At 36.8% G+C, this 22,729-nt stretch overlaps 1 protein-coding gene across 1 annotated transcript; it reads left to right on the forward strand.

Moving 5' to 3' along the window:
- The first annotated feature begins 856 nt into the window (after positions 1-856).
- On the forward strand, positions 857-22,199 carry EMB2762 (CCAAT-binding factor). The gene is made up of 15 exons (XM_089154900.1): positions 857-1,318; positions 1,440-1,532; positions 1,639-1,712; positions 4,024-4,085; positions 4,231-4,282; positions 7,142-7,245; positions 12,607-12,692; positions 14,098-14,199; positions 15,391-15,449; positions 15,559-15,733; positions 16,464-16,637; positions 17,147-17,303; positions 17,724-17,781; positions 17,887-17,992; positions 21,305-22,199. The coding sequence occupies exons 1-15, from the start codon at positions 953-955 to the stop codon at positions 21,512-21,514; spliced, it is 1,878 nt and encodes a 625-aa protein (XP_089011026.1). The 5' UTR covers positions 857-952; the 3' UTR covers positions 21,515-22,199.
- The last annotated feature ends 530 nt before the right edge of the window (positions 22,200-22,729 follow it).

The raw sequence follows: 22,729 nt of genomic DNA on the forward strand, positions 1-22,729 counted from the left end.
CTCTCTCTCTCTCTCTCTTGCGTAAAGTGAAGAAGTGTGGTTCCCTCTCTTGTTCAGGGCCGAAAAGTCAATCGTCGGCGATATATCACCGATATATTGTATATATCGTGTCGTTGGGGGGTTTCTTGTCGCCCCCTAGCGACACCACGATAAATCGCCGACATACGGTACCATGGTCAAAACCAAGTTGCTTCTCTATCAACCCCTTCGGATGAACATGGTCAGGTAAATCAGGCATAAAACCATTAATGATATTGATTGTTGGATGTATGTCGTGTTATCTTGGTTTGGGACCGGTCAAGACCAGGTTGGTTCTATATCAATCCCTCCGATCAAATCCGATCGTTAAACCGGGCATAACACCCTTAATGATTTGAACGATCTCTTGGTGTGAATCGGTGAAAACTAATATTAGTCTAAACGATTCGATTCGCTGATCCAATTCCCTATTTTCGATTGCATTCCTTCCGTTGAGGGATCATAAAAGGCGTCTGCTTTGAAGGGATACAGTGAGTGTCGACAAATTGAGAAAATAAGGCCTTATTGTTTAGACAAAATATGCAACTCTCATCACAAGGAGGAAATATTTTTCACTCTAACCAAACAAGGCCTTATTGATGAGAGTTGCATATCTTGTAAAGAGGTTAAAGGCCAATCTTCTATGGGGAGGTATTGGGTTTGCACCCATTTGGAGCCCTGGAGGCATTAATATTCTCATTCCCATCCCGGTACATAAGAAGCTTCTATTAAATAAATAAATAAATAAAAAAAAAAAAAAAAAAGAAAAGAAAAGCGCTAAAGATTCCCGCGACTTTAGGAAACCTTTTTTCACTCTAACCAAACAAGGCCTTATCGCCTCAGTTACTCGCGTTTAAAACCCCTTTGCCAGGCACGGCGGCGCTCTCTGCAAATTCTTTGCTTCCCGGTGCAGACATTTTTTGAAACCTAAACCATGGCTTCTATTCTAGCAAAGAAACAGAAGCAAAAAGAAAAGTACAGTCTGAAAGAGCTGAAAACCCTAGGTCATCAGCTTCTCTCGTCAAGAGCTCATATCAACAATCTTCCTCTCCTGCTTTCCTTTGTTTCACTGTCATCGTCTCCTCGACATGCTCTCGAATCTATTATCTCGCTGCAATCCTTTTTCATTCCTGTTCTCTCTGAACTTCCATCATCAACTTCGAAGTCTCTCTTAAGTGGTAGCCAAGAAGAGAAGGACCCCGAATTGATCTATAGAATATGGCTTCGGTCGAAGTTCGATGAGTTTGTGAGGTCGCTAATAACTGTTTCTGTTTCTCAAGAGTGTGATGAAACTCTCAGGGTATATCCTGTTACATCTACTTCCCAACCCCAAACTGATTGGATGAAAATTTTCTCCCCCACTCACGAGGTGCTTTTTTTAGGTTTTCGTCACTCACTACTCAAAACTATACCTTGTTTAGGAAGTTGCGTTGGATGCAGTAATGGAGTTCGTGAAATCGGGTAAAGGTGGGAAGTTTCAGTCTGCTATATACCACAAGCTTCTGCATACTATTGTAAGTTATGATTTTTTCTTTCTGAAGGAGGCATGCTGATCATGGTATGTCTTTTAAGTGTGTGTTCCCCATCGTTGTGTCATTTTTCATTCGTCACCTTTTGCAGGTTCACTCGACGTCACCAATGGACATCTTATTAGACTTGATTGTTTCTAAGTTCTTCACGTACATAGACGTCCGGTATGGCCTGTTCACTTTCTATTCATCTTCGATAAAACATTGCTTGGATAGGCCAATCACATGCATTCAACCGTGTTCTCAATCCTGGAAATTAGAAAAAGCTTTTGTTTTTCCTTTTTTCTTTCACACTTAATACAATTTATGTAAAGAAACATAGAAGGGGTTGAATAGGTTGTATGTAGTGTACGTTGTATCTTGTTGAAATGAGTTGAACTGCTAAAACAAATAAACAACGCAAGAGACAATTGCCTTTATAGAGATACAGCTCTAAGAGGCTACTTCCATTCCTCTCAACACCGCTGAGATTTTTTACAGTTCTCTTTAAATACGTTAGGTGGAGAAGCTAGACCTTTACAAAACCTACTAGTGGATAATAGGATCATTTAAAAGACATTTTCAAGAAGAAAAGGATATCTGCACTACTTTTGTGCAGTCTAAGCTAATACACTCTTAATTTGATCTTGAGTCCGGCAAGCTCTAGATCAACCCTAATACCAATTGATCACTGAATTGGAAAAGGTAGGGAAGGATAGTACCTATTTGGAGTCTTTACAATAAATCCGTGCAATGAACTTGAAATGATTGTATGCACAATATAGGTCCTGCTTAGTGTTCCTTTGGATGGGGTATCTTGGAGAGGCTTGAGTTTACTCAAAAAGAAACCTACTTGATGGAGTTCAATGCAGAGCATATGAACATGATTTATAGATTCTCAAAGAATCTTCCCGATTGAATAGCATTATTTGCTTAGAAACCTGTGGAATCTTTTTCTTTTGCAGGCATGTTTTGTAACAAAAATAATGAGGAAAAAGAAGCTCCAATGGTCATAAGATGATTGACTGACAAATATAGCTGTTAGGGATGGAAAAAGACCATTAGGAAATAGCTGGGCCTGAAAGTTGATGACTGGTCGACCAAAAATCCAGCTGACTGCATAGTCAGATGTTAGGGACCATCAGCTAACTGTTTGTGATGGTTGAATTGTATGCTCCAATGGTCAACTGTCAGACAGTTAATTATGTTTTACTTCTGTAAATTTGAAATCTTTCACAGACGTACTGTATTACATTTGGGTCATTTTTGTTAAGTTGGTTGTCTATCACCTAAGGTCTAGTTAAGTGCAATTACATTATGCAATTTGTGTATTGTCCTAAACTAAGTGCAGATAAACATATCCATGATTCAGTTTTGACCTCATTCTTGTTTTTGCTTTAAGTCTCTGAACCTTGAGCGACTTCTTGTCTCTACTTGATGCCCTCTTCCTTACTTGCATTCTTTCCAAATCTTCGGTTGCTTCAAAAAAATTATTGTACGTCATTAACATTTGAAACATGATCGTTACATATCCTCAAATGTTGCGGTCATCAAAACCTAGATGCATCCAACTTTGGAGAGAAGGATTCCTTTGAGGACATTTTTCTCAGCAGTTTGTTACTTCTTTGTCTTGATTCAGGTAACTTTTTATTTGTAGTGATTTCTTGACATTGATGAGGGTTCGAAGAAAAACAATATGATCCCGTATGTTTTCATCTAGTTAGCTTTTCCTGTTGTTTACCTGCAGTCTTGTCAGCATTGAGATTATGCTGTTCTATCTGTCCTGTATTTCTATTTGCATATGCAAGTCTCCTTCGATGATCTGTTACTTATCAAGTTAGAGGGGGTTTGACCAATATCAACTTTATAAATCATATCTCAAGGATATATTTCTTGGAAGCACTGGGTTTGCGTTCATCATCAACTGCAGAGTTCTTGTATCTCGTCATAAACATTGTCATGGTGTGTGGTTTATGAATTACTAAAGTTAATGTGTAGGAGCCTTCACTTTGCAGGCCGTAGAAACTGGACTGCGTTGCTACCTATTTGCTTCCCTTTGTTTGATGTCCTGTGATAGGCAAGTTAGTTTAGGTGTTATTATAAGAACATATAAGCTTCAACTTTGTGATAAGCATGTCTCTACTTGAAACATCACTAGCTTTTGTTAGCTCCTAATCACGTTGCTCAAGAATAGCATTTCTATGGACTTAATTTATGGGTCGTTGCACTGGCTTATTGTTGTCTAGATATCACTTCATTTTAATGTCATCAGTAGGTAAAATCTTTAAATGGATTTGTGTTTTCTTTATGCTTGCCAATGTTCCTCTTCAGTTTTTTTTAATGATTCTTGCTGGTCGGTGTGATTCTGATTTGGCTAATGATGGTTTTCTTGTCCATTACTGTTATTCTCTATTCTATAATACCAAAAAAAAAAAAAAAACCTAGAGTACCTAGTCTTGCTTATCTACATCTCTTTTTTCTTTCTTCCATGGTACAGCTATTTCACATACGTTAGTATGGAAAAGGTTGCACACAGTTTGGAAGTGACAAATGCTGGCGGTACGTACCCTCCAGGATCTTAATGTGCCAACTTACTGATAGATAATCTAAGTTTGAGTCTCTCAAAACCAAGTGATCTTCTTCTTCTATTATTTTTGCTTTGGTATTTCATGCTTATTTGCCCTGCTGATTTGCTTTATTTTAGAGAACGGAAATGTGCTTACACAAGAGGATGGCAAGTTCAGTTCTCAAGAAAGGTTAGTATAACAGGAATTTATCTTGTGCTTCTGTGTGTTCTTTTCTTTGTGTGTGTGTGTGTGATCTTTGTAATGCAAAGTAATCTTAGGGTCATCATTGAATTTAGGCTGTGTTTGGCATGATCTTTCTTTTTAATTTTTACCTATTTTTTGAAAATCAATAGTGAAATCCATTTTTTCCTAAAACACAAAAATCATTTGGAAACCCTCTGGTGATTACCTAAATACAAGTCATTTTTAATGATACTTTAAAAGAATGGTGAACATATTCTTTCTTCACACATGTTTTAGGTCAGTTCCTTTGAAAAATCACAATAATGCCAAGACGATGACAATCACCGGGGGAATAGTCTTGTCTTCAACTTAAAACCCCGGTGGCCGACAACTTGTTTCCTCCCTTCACATGCAAACAAAAACCTCTCCTCTGGATTGTTCTCTCTCATGCAAACAAAACCTCTCCTCTGGATTTTTTTCTCTCTGTTTAGAGACAGTATCCAGGATCAAACAAACTCAGAAAAATATATATTCACTGTAACCATCTTTATATGTTATTCTGCATCTTGTCTTGATCGAGTTGTTGAGAGTGTAGTTCCACCAAGGACAATTTTTTCTCATAAAGAAAGGCTGTGTCTCGGTGAGTGCAAGAGAAGCAGAGATGGATAGACCAAGAGGGCAACGCAAACACAACAAAAAATATCATAAAAGTTAAATTGGATTCAAATGGAAGTGCAGAGATGTCCAACAATTTAACTTTGAACTTGTAACATTTCTGGTAAAGATTATGAAATAGAGAATGTCTCATAATATGGGCGGCAACAAATTTGTTGGTGATCAAAGGGTTTATGGAGAGATTTACTCAGGAAAAGATAAATTTGGAAGATGAGGAAAGAGTTTCTTCTCTAATGAGAACTGCTGAGCACACCCACAAACACACGGTGAGCGAAGGGACACGCATCTTCTGTTCCTGAGCTCTTCTCCTTTTCAGTAGAGGTTCTGGAGGGGAAGTAACCAATGAAGAAACCACAGCCAATGAATTGTTAGAGCTGTTGGAGCTAAATTTTCATCCATTTCATCATTGGGGCTTCCCGGCATTGATTTGTACTTGTGTTTCTGGCCTGCCCATGGTGGCCTGATGTGAACTCCATGACCTTCAACCGCCATGAATCTCGCCCTAGGTTTGCTAGCCCTATTCGTGGTGTTGAGGAATGATTGAACAAGTGAGAAACAAGAAGTAATTTTATAAAAATATACACATTTACAATTTTATCCTTTCGTAATATCATGTGTCCCACTGCAAAAGAGTGAAAATTGAAAATAAAAAACAGCTCTCTTCCTATTTTTAGTTTTCTATTTTCTTCAGTCCTTTTTAAATAGAAATAGCTGCCATAAATGGTACCAAGCACAGCCGAAAACGATTACTTGGGAAAAAATCAAAGAGAAAACCGTGCCAAACACAGCCTTAGTAGTACTTTGATTTGTTGTGCTTGATGGACTAGTTTTCTAGTGAAACCATGGCTGTCACCTTCATCGTGCTGGGAATACCAAACCCTTTCTGTGCACGTGCAAGTTAAAGGAATTAGGCTACGATGACGATTGTACTGTATTAGCATTGCAGATACTTTACTGCATTAGGTTTACAAATTTTAATGCACAAGTAGCAGCTACAATCCTCCCAAACTACAAGAGCATTGTAGGTTTCAAACAGTCAGCTGAACTCTAGAAGTAAAAAGGTACAAGGATTGTTGGATATAGGATTACCTTTTCCTGAATAATTCTGTAATTAACCAGCTACTTGGGACCTCTTAACACTTCCTATAAACATTCCAAATACTCCAATGCTCAACACAGCTCTGTGGATTGATCCGGTTTTTTGTGCACTCAGTGTTTTCTAGAATTGAAAAACTTGATATTTCTTTGCATAGGTATGTATAGCGTGTTCTCTGGAGTGCATGAAACCTTGCAGAATTTTATTCTGATTCCAAATGGCTGAGGTATGGCTTTTTGAAGTTAGATGCTTTGAAGCCAGAAACAAAGGGCACTTTTCATGATAATGAACATTGTTGTGACACTGCGCATAACAAACCAATGTTACATCAATTTCTATGACAATTCTGACTGATGACATCATGCTATTGCCATTCACATTGCATCTTGCATACCTAATTTAATTCAAATGGTGGGAATATTTTGGATTCTCGTTATGCTTTCTTAGAAATTCAATTAGAATTAATTAAATAGGACTCTTTGTACTTGCTACTCCAAGTAAAACATATTGCTTATGCATCAAACAAGGTTTAGTGTCCATGTGATGCACAATGCACCAATCCAATTAAACACCTCCAATGAAATCTTGATTGTCCCAACCTTGTGTTGTGCATGCACAAGCAGCTTGACGGTATCGCTTATTTAGAGTCTTTTGGTCTTGGCCATCCAACTATGGTAAGGTTTGTGCTTGAAACGTTGAAAATAAGTCTTCTCAGCCAGAGAGTCTGAGGCAAGGTACCCTACTGTAAATCCTAGTTCTGGGTTATGTTCGATTCTATTGGTTTGGTTGCTGCACCTTCTAATTTTGTTTGTGTTCCCATTCCTTTGCTATCTACTCAAATCAAACTGGTTGTTAATCTGTTTATATGCTCTTATTCTTCCAATGGATACCATTTATGAAATGAAAACCTGAGTACTTGTTGAAATAGTTCTTCCAGCTCTGTAATTTTCTTCTTTTTATGCATAATACCCAATTGTTGGTTGGTGTATCGAAATTCTTGCTTTGCCCTTTCTGATATGGCAAATTGTTTTTATCTGTTTTGCTGTTATTTTGCAAATTTTATCATCTGAGTACTTGAAATTTGTTGTTTTAAGTAATATGGAGAGTTCTATTCGCAAGATACATCATCTTCTATCACATATTCCTCCTTCAGACGGGAAGGATGGAGACCACGACCATGAAGTGTGGAGTGAATCAGGTGAGCATCCCGTGTGGTTTGAAGTCATTGGTATTTTTTTAATTATCTTCCATTTTTGGAACCAGTTTTCTTCTGTATCTGATTTGTGAGTTCTGTTTTTCATGAGTAATGAGTACCATTGTCTACAGTACTTATGCTTCATTCTGCATCCCATGGTCTGAATCAGTAAAAGAAACTTGCTTGTCTTAGTGCTGTTTTTAGGCTTGAATTTTAACCTTCCAACTCAAGATTTTAGGAGTTTTTTCTCACTACAGCAGAATTGAATAACCCTTGATGCTTTATATTGTGTCGTGGAGTGTGTGGCCTTCACCAGGACCTCCGTGTGGGTCTTCTCAAAACAAGGGGGCAGAGGTGATCTTATGGGGGAGATCGACTCATGGGAGTCCTAGTGTAGGCCACTCTCCTGGACGCAGGGTTTTTATTTTTTTAATTTTTTTATTAAATCGTCTATAAGGGAATCTGTAGTTAGTATTAACCTACTTGTTTCATGGTTCCATACTGTGGACACCCAATGAAAAAGAACGCAAAAAAGGAGCTAGTTTTAGTTTTTTAACAGTTTGGGGAATGGAAATGGAATTTCCTTTTGGTTCTCCCTTAAATAACCATCTTTTTTTTTAACCCATATTAAATGAGCTCGAAAGAAAAATTCAGAAAGGTGAAAAATAAATTTTCTTTACTTCTAAAAATTTGTGTTTGTATATACTTTTGGAATAGAAGGACTTGGTTAGTGTGCTGCTCATGTGTTTTTTCAGACTTTTTCATTTTTATTTATTTCTATTCTCAGTAAAGCTATGCTTCATAAGTGGGAAAATAATTGATGCTAGCGAGTATGCCTGAATGTAGAACTTCCTGTCCTGTCAGCGACTTTTTCCTTCCTCCCTCTTGGTACCCTCCTCTCTTATGCGCTTATGGCCTATATGTTTAGGTTATGCTTAATACTGACGTGGCTTACAAAGAGCTAGAAAGATGGCAGTTTGTATGATACCTTCTGTAGTAGTAATTCTGAAATGAAATTATAAGTACCAAGGTGTGAAACATCACCGATATTGGGGTTTGGTGGCTGATAAAACCACCAAAACCCCGAAACGTCGGCGATATTTTGCTGTCATTTGGGAGGGTTTCAGATGAAATTTTGTCCCATAGTTTTGAGGGGTATTTAAGGTCATTTTTGCCTGATTTTTGTCGTCTAGCTTAATTTAGGCCAATAAACACTTTGAGAGTGTTATTTTGGCCTAAAACATCACCTAAAGTGGTGTTCCTTATTGGCACATGCGCCTGCTGTATGCGGGCGAAACAGTCATGTACTTAGCTAGTAATTATCCTTTTTAAAAAATAAATATAAAATGAACTTTTAAAATTTTTTTGGCAAAAAAATAGGCTTTCCATACCAAAACCCGGCAATGAAACCACATGGGTAGTACTTGAAAAACACTTAAATAACTATTCTATAATTTTTGATAATTTTTAAAACCCTTTTCCCTATTTTCCATAATTAATTAATTATTTATTAATATTTTATTTTTAAAAAATAAAATAACTATTTATTGGGTGGAAAGATATTTTGACCTCATGACTCGTGAGTTCGTAGGTCAGCTTATGGAGTTTCATATATGTTTTTCTATCACCATACAATACATTTATTATGTAAAAAGTAAGCATTTTCAGTGTAGAAAAATACAATTGAGTTTGTAGATTGACCCACGATGTTTAACATATTTTAATTTCATAACCATTTAACAATATTATGGCATGCATTTTGTAAAAAATCAGTTTGGAGAATGATGATTATTTTTGGAATGAAAAAACTCCAAGATCTATGTGAAACCCGTTTGATTGATGCAAACAATGCCATTGCTTGTAAGAATGAAGCAAGATTTATTGTATATGTCGAAGATCAAAGCAAAATAGAGCAAGAATGCAAGAAATAGGAGAGAGAAGCTCTGAAAAAACCTGAAAAATCAAACAAAATGTGTGCAATTTTGCCTGAAATTCGCTTGTAAAGGCCGATATATCACCAATTTTATCGCGAAAAAGTGAATTACAACTATTCAGCGATATATCGTTGAACTAGTATCAATACCCTCTTTCGTTTCGCTAAAATTTTGTACCATGGTAGGTACATCTTGCTGCTCAGCTGAATTATGTATGTGCGTGGTACAAAAATTCGTTTCGTTTGATGGTGACACGGTGATCTAATGTCAAAATTTTGTACCATGATAAGTACATCTTGCTGCTTAGCTGAATTATGTATATATGCATGGTAGGTACAAAATTTCATTTCGGTTGCTGGCGACACGGTGAACTATTGCCGAAATTTTGTACCATGATAAGTACATCCTGCTGCTCAGCTGAATTATATATATATAGACGAAATATTGGAGTTTCGCCATGTCACCAGCAATCGAAATGAAAGAGGCCATCGATACTAGTTCAACAATATTCTCTGACAATTCACGATAAAATTGCAGACATTATGCCCTTTATAAGCGAAATTTCGCCCATTTTTGGGTGAATTTTGATTTGATTTTTCAGAGCTTCTCTCTCTTGTTTTTTGCGTTCTTGCTCTATTTTGCTTCGATATTCAACATCTATTTGTAGATCTTGCTTTATTGTTGTCAGCAATTGTGTTGTTTGCATCGATCAAGCGGGGTTTCACATAGATCTTGGAATTTTTTTCATCTCAGAGGTAACCATTGTTCTCCAAACTAATTTTTTACAAAATGCATGTCATAATATTGTTGGATTGTTATGAAATTAAAATATGTTGAACATCGTGGACTGATCTACGAACTCACAGTGTCGGAATTTTCCCCTGCAAAAGTAATTTATTTATTTTTTGACATAAAAAATTGTATTTTTCTGTATTGAAAATGCTTACTTTTTACATGATAAATGTGTTGTATGGTGATGGAAAAAACATATGTGGAACTCCATGGGCCGATATACGGTCTCATGGAGTTGAAATATTTTTCCACCTAATAAATAATTATTTTATTTTTTGAAAATTAATAAAAAATATAAATAATTGTGGAAAAATAGGGAAAAAGATTTTGAAAATTGTGGAATAGCTATGTAAGTGTTTTTCAAGTGCTGCGCAAGTGGTTTCATCATTGGTTTTGGTATGGGCAGCCTATTTTTTTGTTAGGCTGAAAAATTTTAAAAATTCATTTTATATTTAAAAAAAGAAAAGAAAAGAAAAATTGCTAGATAGGTACATGATTGTTTCGCCCGCATACAGTCAGGCATGTGCCGATCAAGAACACCACTTTAGGTGATGTTTTAGGCTAAAATGGCACTCCCAGTATGTTTATTGGCCTCAAATTAGGCTAGACAACAAAAATAGGCCAAAATGACCTTAAATACCCCCCGAAACTGGGGGGAGGGGCAAAATTTCATTCAAATCCCTGCCAAATGTTGGTGAAATATTGCTGACATTTTGGGGTTTCAGTGGTTTTGCCCGCCACCAAAACCCCAAATATTGGCAATATTTCGCACCCTGTATATTTTCTGACGCAGACTAAAGGTTGACAAATTTATATATACATAGAATGAGCGCTAGACAATCCAGCGGAGCATATGATATATAACCTTCAACCACAATTTATGCCAACAATGAACATTATGCCACTGCAGGGTTGATGTCTCAGCTATAGTGCCTCTGAAAATAAACAAATTGCAAGTTTAGAAGAAGCTTAGAAACTTTAATAAAGCATAGTTCAGTTTGTTGCAGGACAAAAATCTGTGAGAATCAGTTTTATTATTCAACCAATTAAAGTAATTCCAGAGGTTTCAGGATCATGAGTGATGGGGAAACCATTGGTTAATATTTCAAGCTGAAAAAAAACAGATTTGAAATGAATTGCAGAGCATGGCATTACTTCTCTTTAGAGGAAAAATAAAGGCTTCTGATCCAGTCGCGCATCTATCAGCGGATTTACAGTTTTCAGTGTTTGGATTCATCTCAGAAATAAAAAGACATCAAGGAACTTGACAGGAGATATAGAGATTATGGCATCAGTAATTAATTGCAGCGGAAAAAAGGCTGGAGCCTGAGGATAAAGCAAGGATGCCCAACTCAAATTAATTCTACTTAAAAGCTAAACTGTCTCTGTAAACTGATGGCTGCTTTTGTAAAATACAAAAGTATAAACCTTTAGTAAAAATAAAAAAACCTCCCATATATTATTTAACAATTAACAACTAAGAATTGACGTTAGATACTCACACCGAGCTCTTATGGGATCCTCCTTGAATATATGGCCAAAGTCTTTAGAGAACTGTACTTTTCAATTAATGGCCCTTGTAAGATGAACAAATTACTATCCGTAACCCATAAGTTGATCCATCCCATGCAAATTCTAATGAATAATATTCACATCTGTAGTAAGTATCTGCAACAACAACAACTCAGACTTATCCCAACTAAATGTGGCTGGCTACATGGATCAAGGCCCACAATTAGCTCTATTTGAGATCATACTTGATACATGGCCTAGGCGTGGATGTCTTTTTCACCACTTCTCCTAAGGTTGCCCCTGGCTCTTTTAGATTTTTCCATCCAAAATACATCACTCCTTTGTACTGGAGCACTGGATGACTGGAAGCCCCCGCTCAGGGTCATCTCGAGCCTCTTTCTTGTTAATTATATAATCATTCTTACTTTATCCTTCCTAATTTTTGCCACTCAACACTCTTAATTTCGCAAAGCTAAGTTCATTTATTTGATGCTTCTCAACCGCCCAGCATTCTGCACCATTACCTAAGCTGTCCTGTCTGTAACAATAACTCTAGTTGGTAAAATTGAAATAAAAAACATGCACACCATTTTTCTTGCTTGAATAATGCTCCAAAGGTTTCAATTTGGCTAGTGCTTCTTAAGTGAAGATACATAAGGAACAACGTTGAATCTTGTATGCCCATCAACCTTCAGTCCTTTGACATAGTCATCTTAAATGATCCTGAGCCAATCCCTCTTTAATCCTTGTGAGTTCTCAATGGTCACAAGTATGAATTATGGAACATTGAGATCAAGTTTCATGGGCTTTGTTTTCAGCTTATACCACCTTTGGGGGGTTTATCCGTTTTGTCTCCTTTGTGGAAAATTGTTAATTTTTGCCTTTTATCTTTGGTTTTTTTTTTTTTTCACTTCACTGACTTGGGCAGGGGATCTTGTATCAAGGTGTCAGTCATTTACATTTTTTGGTCTGATTACTGTTGAGTCAGTTGAGTTCGTTTGTGGATATTTGGACTCATACTTTCTTTCCCTTTCTAGACTGCTGACCAGAATTTTTCTGCATCTTTGTAGCTCTGCTTAACTTAAACTGTTCTATTATTCTAATTTTGTTCATTATTTGGCTTTAGGATTATTTTCATCCAAGGATAATGAGCTCGAAGGGGCTCCGCAAGTCAAGGACAAGCAAAGTAAATCAAAGAAACTTAAAAAGGATGTAAGTTTTCCTTTATCTAAATCTGCTGTCAAGGCTGCTATAAATAACACCCTCTACATTCTTTTTGTTCGTGTTTTTAGTCATCATTCTTAACTGTCTATTCATGGCATGAGCCGCATGACAACTCGTGAGATCTCAGTAATATCTCCTTTTCTTTTTCTCTCTCTCTCTCTTTTTGGTTTCCAAGATGAGATGTCTTGGGAGTTAAAATCCCAGTATCTGGGGTGAGATATCCGTGTCTCTGATTTATTCTGTGGTTTTATGCTTGCTTCTCACCCAAATTTGACTTGGATATCAACACCAAACCCCGTCCCAGCCGCCCCCAAGGAAAAAAAGAAAGAAAGAAGGAAAAGGTGTGCAAATTTGGCATAATATCAGTGGTATCTTGGTCCTACTCATTTGTGGGCCACCAAGTTGGCCTCTGAAAATTGAAGCTAATTTCAGATTAGGGAGAAATTTCATGTAGACGAGCAGTTGATCAGATTGGAACAAAATTGAGGTTGGATTCTGTTCTTAATGTAAGAACTGTTCCTGAAAGTTGCAAGTTGATCAGTGGGCCTGGTCAAAGCATGAAACGTTGCTGAGAATTCAATTTGAATTCTGTTCTCAAGGTGAGAAAGCCTCCCATTGTTTTGTCTTAATTCTTAAAGGAGATATGGTTTATACTGCTGGATGTGAAAACTAAGGAAGACTAGAAAGACAAGTAAGTCAATTGAGATGGAGGGGTGCTCATGAGATGAAGTCTCCTGTGATCTTCACCTCTGCCAAGTCCTGTTAGTTAGGACTTAGGACCTCTCGTGCCAGACTGTTTGCTGTCAAAAATGGCCTTCTACATACTAGCAATTATATGGTCATCAGGCTTAGAACTTCTAGTTGAAGATGTATTTGGTTCTATTTATAGCCCTACCATTAGGACTTCCACAAGAGTGTGTGAACCTGAATGAATTCCAGTTATAATTATCTACCTCTCAGATCTCTTTCTGTGAGAAAAGTTCACTTCCAGGACCATCTCAAACAAGCTGGATGACCCGCAATTGAATTGTGGTGATGCAGGATAATTTTAATGCGTGACTTGACTACCAAGCTGAGATACTTGTAGAGGCCCCCTTTTTCTTGATTTCTCTCTGCTTTTCATTCTCTTTTATACTCCCGACTGTTTTCAGGTAATTGCCATCTAAAATGAATTTTTGAAGTATGATCCCAGTTTTTTGTACAATTTTGCTAGAAGGTTTCACCAGGATTTTATCTTGAAATACACTGCCATAATTGAATTTTCAGCATATTTTTGCTGTGCCTTAGTTGGCTACACCACTAAAGCTGTGTTGATTAATTTTAATGTTGGCCATAGTTAAAGTTTTAGTATATTCTGCTGTCCTTGTAACTTTTATTGTTCATATTTTTTTAGGTCTCATCCCCATCCAACATTGCCAAAAGGATGAAGTTGAAGTTCACCAAAGCATGGTTATCTTTTCTGAGGTTACCTCTCCCTCTTGATGTGTACAAAGAGGTATCTTTTACTGCTTGTCTATTGTGTGTCGTCATTCTCAGTTTGGGTTTTTGTTGCCACACCTTGATCCACTAAATGCTGCCACCCTATCCTCTCGGGCCCCACTTTGGAGCATTGAAGTTCAAAATTTTGATTACTTATTTGAAAATGAAGGATTGGCTTTCAATTTTCAGTACCTCTGCTTTTATTGAAAGAAATGCTGATTAACATGTCTGTCCTTGTTCGTTCACCAGGTGTTCTTGGGAACAACAACAGGGTGATCTTTTTTCTCACCCCCCTCCAAAAGAGAACAATCATAAACATGATGTTTTGTTTATTATACTCTACTTTGTCTCTGTGGATTGTAGATGTTATATTTGAAACAATGTCTTTTCAGTCTCTAACCAAAGCAGGTTTCTTTGTTCATGTTAGTTGTTTGAATACTTCCAATTATATGGTTGAATTGAATCTGTTTTCAGGATATGTAGTGTCAGACACAATGGAGCAACCTTATCGTTGCACCATGTCCGGCCTTCATGAATGAGACTCATAGTTTGTGGAGTATATATTAGCTGCATGAATCTAGACACAGTTGCTTCCCTGTTTAATTCTTCCTTTACCTCCTTTTCTTGTTCTTCATTTTTTTTCTTCTTTTGAAATCTCTGGTTATTGTCCGTAATGGTGTTTATTTCCTTCTTCATTAAATCATAATTTAAGGAAACTGTGTACGGATCTATCCTGTTCCCTAACTTGATGCCACACCAAAAAATTTGTTACCTTTTCTCTGTTGATAAGTCCATAATAGCATCTATTTCCTTCTTCATTAATAATCTACTTCAACGCTTGCACTAACTTATCCCTAACTTATTTTCTTCACCCGAAAGAAAGTCTCTACCTTTTCTCCCTTGAACCCTTTTAACCTTCTCTTGTTCCTCACTTCTCTTTGTTTTCTTCATCCTTCCTGCAGAATTTCTATTGTAGATATTGTTGGTGTGAGCTTCTTGTTTCGAGCTTTTGCTTCTCTTTTGCTCGGTCTTACTTTCTCCCCCTCTCTGTTTATGTTTGATTTGTTATTGACCATCCACCTCCCTGACCCTGAAAGAAAAAGTGATTTGGGTGTCATTTTGCATGTGTTTTTATTTCATTGCTTGTTATTGCCTTTAAGCTTAAATGTTCATTCTTTGTTGACACACTTTCCTGTTTAACATTCAGGTTCTCAGTTCGCTTCATCTGGTGGTCATTCCTCATATGTCAAATCCTGTTATGTTATGGTAAAGTTTCCTTTTGCTCGAGTCTGTTTTGCTTCTTGTAGACTTGTACATTTAAATTGAGATGTATTATAAGTTGAAAGGGGCCTAATAATCATCTGGCAATATGCAGCGACTTCTTAACAAGATCATATGACATTGGGGGTGTCATAAGTGTCATGGCTCTTAGCAGCCTGTTCATTCTAATGACACAGTATGGTCTCGAGTATCCTAACTTTTACGAAAAGCTGTATGCACTATTAATACCTTCAATTTTTATGGCAAAGCATCGAGCAAATTTTTTCCAGGTAATGTCAGTGTGGTTCTTTCCAATTGCTATCTATCTTTGCTTTCAGTTTTTGGAGTATTATTTTAACTGTTGAAATGAAATCTATGCCTGAGAAGTTTCCTTTGCAATTTAACATTTTGGGCTACTAAATACTCTTACCGATGTTCCTGGCGGTTTTTACTCCTAACCATTAAAACAAATCTATGCCTGAGAAGTTTTCTTTACAATTTAACATTTTGGGCTACTAAATACTCTTCCCAAGGTTCCTGGCTGTAGTAACTCCTAACCAGTAAAATCTTGAAAGTGTTCTCACACATAGGCTTCAAGTCAAATATTAATATGTTGGTTCTGTTTCCATGTGTTGACTGTATTGCCCTTTTTTGTGTATTTATGGGGGAAAAAAGAGGTTCTATTTGGTTGATTGTTGCAGTGGAAAATATGTTATTATCTTGATTAAGCAGAACGTTGAGTGGGAGATTCAGAAAGATATTGTAGAAGTTCCAAATATCTGTAACCTTAATTTCATTTTGTATAGATTGTAGTTATTAAGACATCCCTTGCTCACTCAATCAAGTTTCAGCTCAAAGCTGACCAACTGTCAAGGAAAGCTATAACAACAGCCTGGTTATCATCCCAACTACATTACTGACCTCACAACTTGCCTTGCTGGGTCATGGTCATCACCAAATTATTTTCCTTTCTGATAATTGGATATTCCTTTCTAACTGTACATGTTTCACCTTCTGCAGCTTCTTGATTCTTGCCTGAAATCTCCACTTCTACCAGCATATTTGGCTGCTGCATTTGCTAAAAGGTTGAGCAGGCTTTCGATTTCGGTACCCCCTTCAGGAGCTTTGGTTATTATTGCTCTAATTCACAACCTTTTGCGGAGGCATCCTTCAATTAACTTTTTGGTTCACTGGGTAATGTTACTGCTTTCATTTTACCGAATTCTCTGCCACTTTGTGTATTGCTTTTCTAATTTAGAAATTTGAAGGAATTGAGATACTTTCGTGATTGAAAGTAGATTTCTATGTAATTTTGTGGTAGGGGTGCATTTAGGTGTTTAGGCATCTGAATATGCACATGCATTTGATGGGATTTCCATGTAACTTTGTGGTAGGGGTGCATTTAGGATGTTTAGGCATCTGAACATACACATGCATTTGATGGTTTCTATATCACCATGTTGAATGCAGCCAAACCATTGTGGGCATCTAACTTTTTTATTCCAGTGGGTCACAATGTTTAACTTTCTCTGACTCAATTCTTCCTTGCGTGCTTAAGCATAATTAATCACATTCTATGTAATTACCATGCTTTCCTCCTTTTTCTCTCCTGAAGAGCCTCCTTCCAAGTGCTTTATATGTTTAGAAATTGAGAATCTTTCTAAAATACTGTGTTATATTGAAACTTTGTGATGTTTGTGCAGCAAACAAATGATGATACTAATGGTGATCCCTCAAATGGAGGAACAGAATTGGATGAGAGTGCAAAGGAGTCTGGTTCATGTGAGATTCCCAGCAGAAAATCGGGCATTGACCCTTTTAATAACGAGGAGAGTGATCCTGCTAAGTGTAATGCCATGAGTAAGTTATTTTTCCAATTGGTTCATGTCGGATGCTTACTGTTGCCAATTCATTTGGTTCTTGTGTTTTGTTTATAATTCTTATATATTTTTTTAGGTTTCTTCTTTTATTATGTTTTACTAATGTAAAATTGCAAGAATAAAAGTCAGTAGTCTGAATTGTTGCACCTATTGTTTGGTTGATTCATTACAAAAATAAATTGCATATATATATATATGCATATATATATATATATATATATATATATATATATATATATAATGACATAAATATATATATATATATATGCAATGACAAAATCTCTCTTAATTATGTTTTTTTTTTTTTGGGGAGGGGGGGGGGGGGTTGGGGGATTGTCTTACAAAATTTCTTCTTCTTGGTTTCCAAACACATCACGTTGACATCGAATCATGGTAACAGGAAGTTCTCTTTGGGAAATAGATACTCTGCGCCACCATTACTGCCCTCCTGTTTCAAGGTTACAGACATTTTTCCTTTCTATTCTTTCTCTCATATAATGATGTCTGCTTTTGTGTGCACCTTTTCTTTTCCCTTACAGTGTTTCACGTTTTCTTGTTACTAGATTTGTTGCGTCACTTGAGAACGACCTGACTGTTAGAGCCAAAACCACTGAGGTTGCAGTAAAGGATTTCAGTTCTGGTTCATATTCCACTATATTTAAAGCGGAGGTAAAATCTATAACAGTCTCTTTAACTTTGCTTGAGATACTTGGACACAGCATGTGGGATGCATGATTTAGGAGCTCTGTGTTGCATTTGCTGTCTTCATGAACTTTTTTCTGGACTTCTACAGTATGATGGGGTGAAATATGCCTTTGACCAATGAAAACTAACCATGCTTCCTGTCTCCTCTCACCTCCAATTCACCCCGAAGATTATTTTTTTGACAAAAGCTCAAAAAGAAACCCTGTTGGTTCAAGAGTTTAAAGTTTTAAGGATCTCTAATTTAGATTAAAAAAGGGTTTTTTTTTTTTTTTTTTGGTGGGGGGTTTTAACTCACAACCATGCAGTTATTCCATTGTATTCAATGTTTGATAGGTCAGATACAAGCACTGTATAGGAAATAAAAGATTTCAAGAAGGAAACAACTATCTTGGACTACTTAGTGTGCGTTTGGTAATGTCCCCATTTTGGGAGAACATTTCTTGTGTAAATCTGTTTTTATATGTTCCTATGTAGAGAGATTGTTCCTTGTTTAGAAATGGGTGTTTGATCAAACCTGTTTTCAAAATATTTCACAATTGGGCCCACAATCAGAAAATTTTAGTATTTGAGAAAGGACATGGGTTCAGAGCAAGGTAAAGGGGGTTTCGAGCAGGGATGGAAGTGGGGGTGGTGATAAGAGACTGTTACCATCAGGACCATTGTATCAAGATGTTCCCTTGACAAAACATGTCTTATATGAGCTGCAAAACCCCTTTTTCAGACTACTTCCTTACTGGTTCGTTCTTTAAGTATATTAGAACAAACCATTTTAGCAAACACCTACTGCCTGTTCTTCTGTTCTCCGAGAACAAAAGAACACCGGAAACTGTTCTCTGAGATTGTTATCAAATGCATTCTTAGAATCTGTTAGCATACACACACACGCACACACAATATTTATGTAAATAATTTGACTTCCTAAAATGCTGCTATTCCAAACTCCAAATACTGAAACTTGACCTGGATCATCTCTAATTGGATTCCAAATTCAGTTTGGGTCAGTCCAAGGTATTGTATGAGTGAATCGGCATCAATTTTCCAGTGGTGAGTAAAAGCTCGCCTATAAGTTTTGTAAGATGCAAGTTGAGAGTGGGTATTATAGGTTTCATGGCTGCTCTTGAAGAAAATTGAAAATATGAAAAACTATGGGGTCCATCCTGGTAGGAAAATCAAGGGTGAAACTGTATTCATGCTGGGAATAGCTTTCACTGCTCTGAATTTTATGAGTAGGTTGTGGAATAGAGTGCAAATATACAGCTATATAAGTTATTCAAATCATACTAATCCATTTGATTCAGACTGTTCAATATTTTGCTTCCGAGCAAATAAATTATAAAAGAAATGCATGTAATAGAAAACAATTATACCAGGATATGTAACATTTTAGAACTTGATAGAACTATTCCTACATGACCGCTCAACCTAAATGTCCCTTAGATAATTATCCCTATAAAAGAAAGAATAAAATGAAACCTGTATCTACTTTGGTTCTTGGTCTGAGTAACCAAACAGGTTTTGGTAGCACAAGGTAGTGCATGACCTTAGGATGAGTTGAACCTGCATAGAACTTGAGTCTAGAAATGTGAGCCTAAAAATATTTAGTGTATGTGTTCCTTTTATGAGTGTCCCTTTTTTTTTAACCTCAAGACTATGAGAAGAATGATGCATACATGCCGTTGACAAATCATATGTTAGCATATTAAGTTTCCAATATGGTCCTCTTTCCAGACTATGTAAAATGGATCATTGTAGGATGTTTCTATAATTAGTGGTAGAAATCATGAAAGTATGTTCAATGGTTTCTCATATGGTCTCTATTGACCCAGAAAGAGCCTATAATGGAGTCCCTAGAGAGTCAATTTGGCGATTAGAGAAAATTTTCAATTTAGTAGGTGGACATGGTTAAGGATATGTGCAATGGTTTAAAGACAAAAGTGTAAAAAACAGTTTTTTTGTGTGTGTGTGTGTTGGGGGGGGGGGGGATGGTGAATTCCTGTCTGCATTTGGTTGCATCAGGAATTAGTTTTAAGCTCTTATTCAAATTAGATTGGAGATCAACTTTAGAGTCAAAAAGTTTTGGACTAAGTAGAACGAAGAGAGAGTATCTAATGTGTAACATTTGGGTATGCTCATACAGATAATGAGGTGGTAAATTGGTATGCTCAGACAAATAATGAGGTGGTAAATCATAATGAGAAGGAGATTTTAGAAAGCAATTATTTTAGGTTCTTTGGCTCATCATAAATACAGAAGGTGCTGTAGAAGATGATGTTCCCATCAAATTGAAATAGGATGGGATGAAACGAAGAGGTGCATCTATGGTTGTGTGGTTTGACACATTTCTTTGAAAATTTTATAGGATTGGTTGTATAATTAGCTATGACAAAATTTTCAGGGTGTTAGGCTGTCTAGAAGTATCATATGGATAAAACTTCAACGTAGCGGAAATGAGGATGTTGAGATGGATAAGTGGCAAACTAGGAAGGATAAAGTAAATATGATTTTATTCGAGCTTGTTTGGAGTAGATAAGGTATGAGAAAGTCGTCTGAGGTGGCACACGATCATGCTCAATGGAGGCCTTTATATGTTCAAGAGTGATTTATTCTGGGTTAAAAGAAGTAAAAGTGCTAGGAGCAGACCTAAGTAACCTTAGGAGAAGTTGTGAGAAAAGATATGCATGACTTAGGCATTGTACCCAGTATGGTTTTGAATAGATCTGATTGGAAGGCAAGGATTCATGTAGCTGACCTCATTTAGTTGGGATTAGGCTTGTATTGTTCAATAGTTTCTTTGCTTGCGGGTAATGAATAAATCTATAATCTTGGGTTACTTGAGTCCAAACCAGTGAAAGCGCAGCTGCAGCAATTCAAACTGTTGTTTGGGTTGGTCAAGCTCAGTGTTTGCTCCACTAGGCTGCCCAATATGTTCCATTTCGACCCCCTGAACCAAAAGTCTTGTCATTGTCACGAATCTCAGTAAGCCAAATTAGCCAGAAGCTCCTGATCCTGGTTGTGGATAAAAGCATTATCTATATCATATATTGGATGTAAAAGTGACGTATGCTTATGAGCATGAATCTACATGTTCTGGTCTGGATGACAGAATTTGGTGTGTCGACAGTGCCCACCCGAAATTGATACTTTTTAAATTTTAATTCAGTCAGGATTATGAAATGCTCAATTTCTTGATTTCTATCTGCGTTTAACTACTCAAGATTTTTATACTTTGGGTTCTTTGTTGAAAGTGTTTCTGAATATTGAAAATTTTAAGTGCAGATTGAGAGGAGAATGAAACAGGTCCCTCTTGCATTCTACAAATCTACTCCCACATCTCTTTTCTCTGAGTCTGACTTTGTGGGTTGGACCTTCAATGTCAAAGAGAATGTAAGAAAGGGAGCTGGTCATGACGGCGAAAATGGCGTAGCCAATTTGTCAAAGGAAGAAAATCTAAAAGCTACGAAGAGGCAGCGGATAGATTGCTGCTGAGCTGAAAGATCATGCACCGTTATGTTTTACATTTTGTTTTCCTCTGTAATTTTATTTACCCAATCAATTTTGTAGTCCTAAGTAATCATTTTCTTTTCCGGGGTAGCATTTCTTGATTCTTACAATTTTATGATGTTCTCGATTGCTGTTGCCCCTCCTGAGGCTCTGAGCTTCTTTTGATCCCAGATGCAGAGATTGATTCTTTGACTTTGTAGATTTCTAAAATCAATGCAAATAGTTGTGGCGAGACGGATGAGAGGAGCCACTGGGTGGGCTATAAATATAATAGCATGGAAGAAGATGGCTGCCAGCAACAAGCAACTTCATGTAAACACGGTTGCAAGCAAATTGATTACTCTTGTCTGTCATTATGTCACCATCCTGCAAATCCTGCAATTCACGTTGTGTTTGATTTACGTGTTTCTTCTTAGTGTACAATTCTTTTCATCAAGGAGGTAAGCTTGGTCTCGTAGGGGTCTGTGTTATCTTATCGATGGTCATTAGATGAGAATCTTCCGTTAATGATCATTGATTTGATTTCTATTCTAAAACGTGAAACACACACCCCTACAATATGCATCCTTGTTTCATTCAAAATTATCAGTTGAAAGGACTCTTCTTCAGTGGAGTGCTCTTCTGACGGGAGCATTGTCATAAACAAATTATGTGGTGTCTATAAGTAAAAAAATAAAAAAATATTAAAAATAAATTTTACCACTCTAACCTTTTAGGTTCCCTATAATTAATCGGGGATCAGGGAGAGGGGGGGGGGGGGGGGGGGGGGGGAGAAAGGAAAAAATAATCCAGGCTTCCGAGGGGAGATGAGGGGCTATTGGGCCATAAATTACAGGGGCCTATAAGGTTAGGACAATTTTTTAAGGGTATTTTTCATCTGGACCCCTGAGGTTTGGTCCAAGTCACTTTTAGTCCAAAAAAAGTTCTTCTTTGCATCTGACTCTCCTATGGTTTTGAAAAATGATAAAATAAGGACATATCATAATTTTGATGATCAAAATACCCTTATGATGCAACGGTCAAGATTGTACCATGTATGCCATTACATCCAACTGTTTATATTAAAAAGACAAGTTATAATTGCAACAACAATCTTTTTATTTTATATTCAAGAGTTTCAAATTTTCAAATTTACAAATTTATGCCTGAAATACCAAGCGTCAAACTAATACTGTGCTGCCAATGTTCAAAAAGAAACGC

Source organism: Hakea prostrata, chromosome 5 (genome assembly GCF_041222555.1).
Source record: "Hakea prostrata isolate BN-2017 chromosome 5, UWA_Hpros_2, whole genome shotgun sequence".
NCBI classification, from domain to species: domain Eukaryota; kingdom Viridiplantae; phylum Streptophyta; class Magnoliopsida; order Proteales; family Proteaceae; genus Hakea; species Hakea prostrata.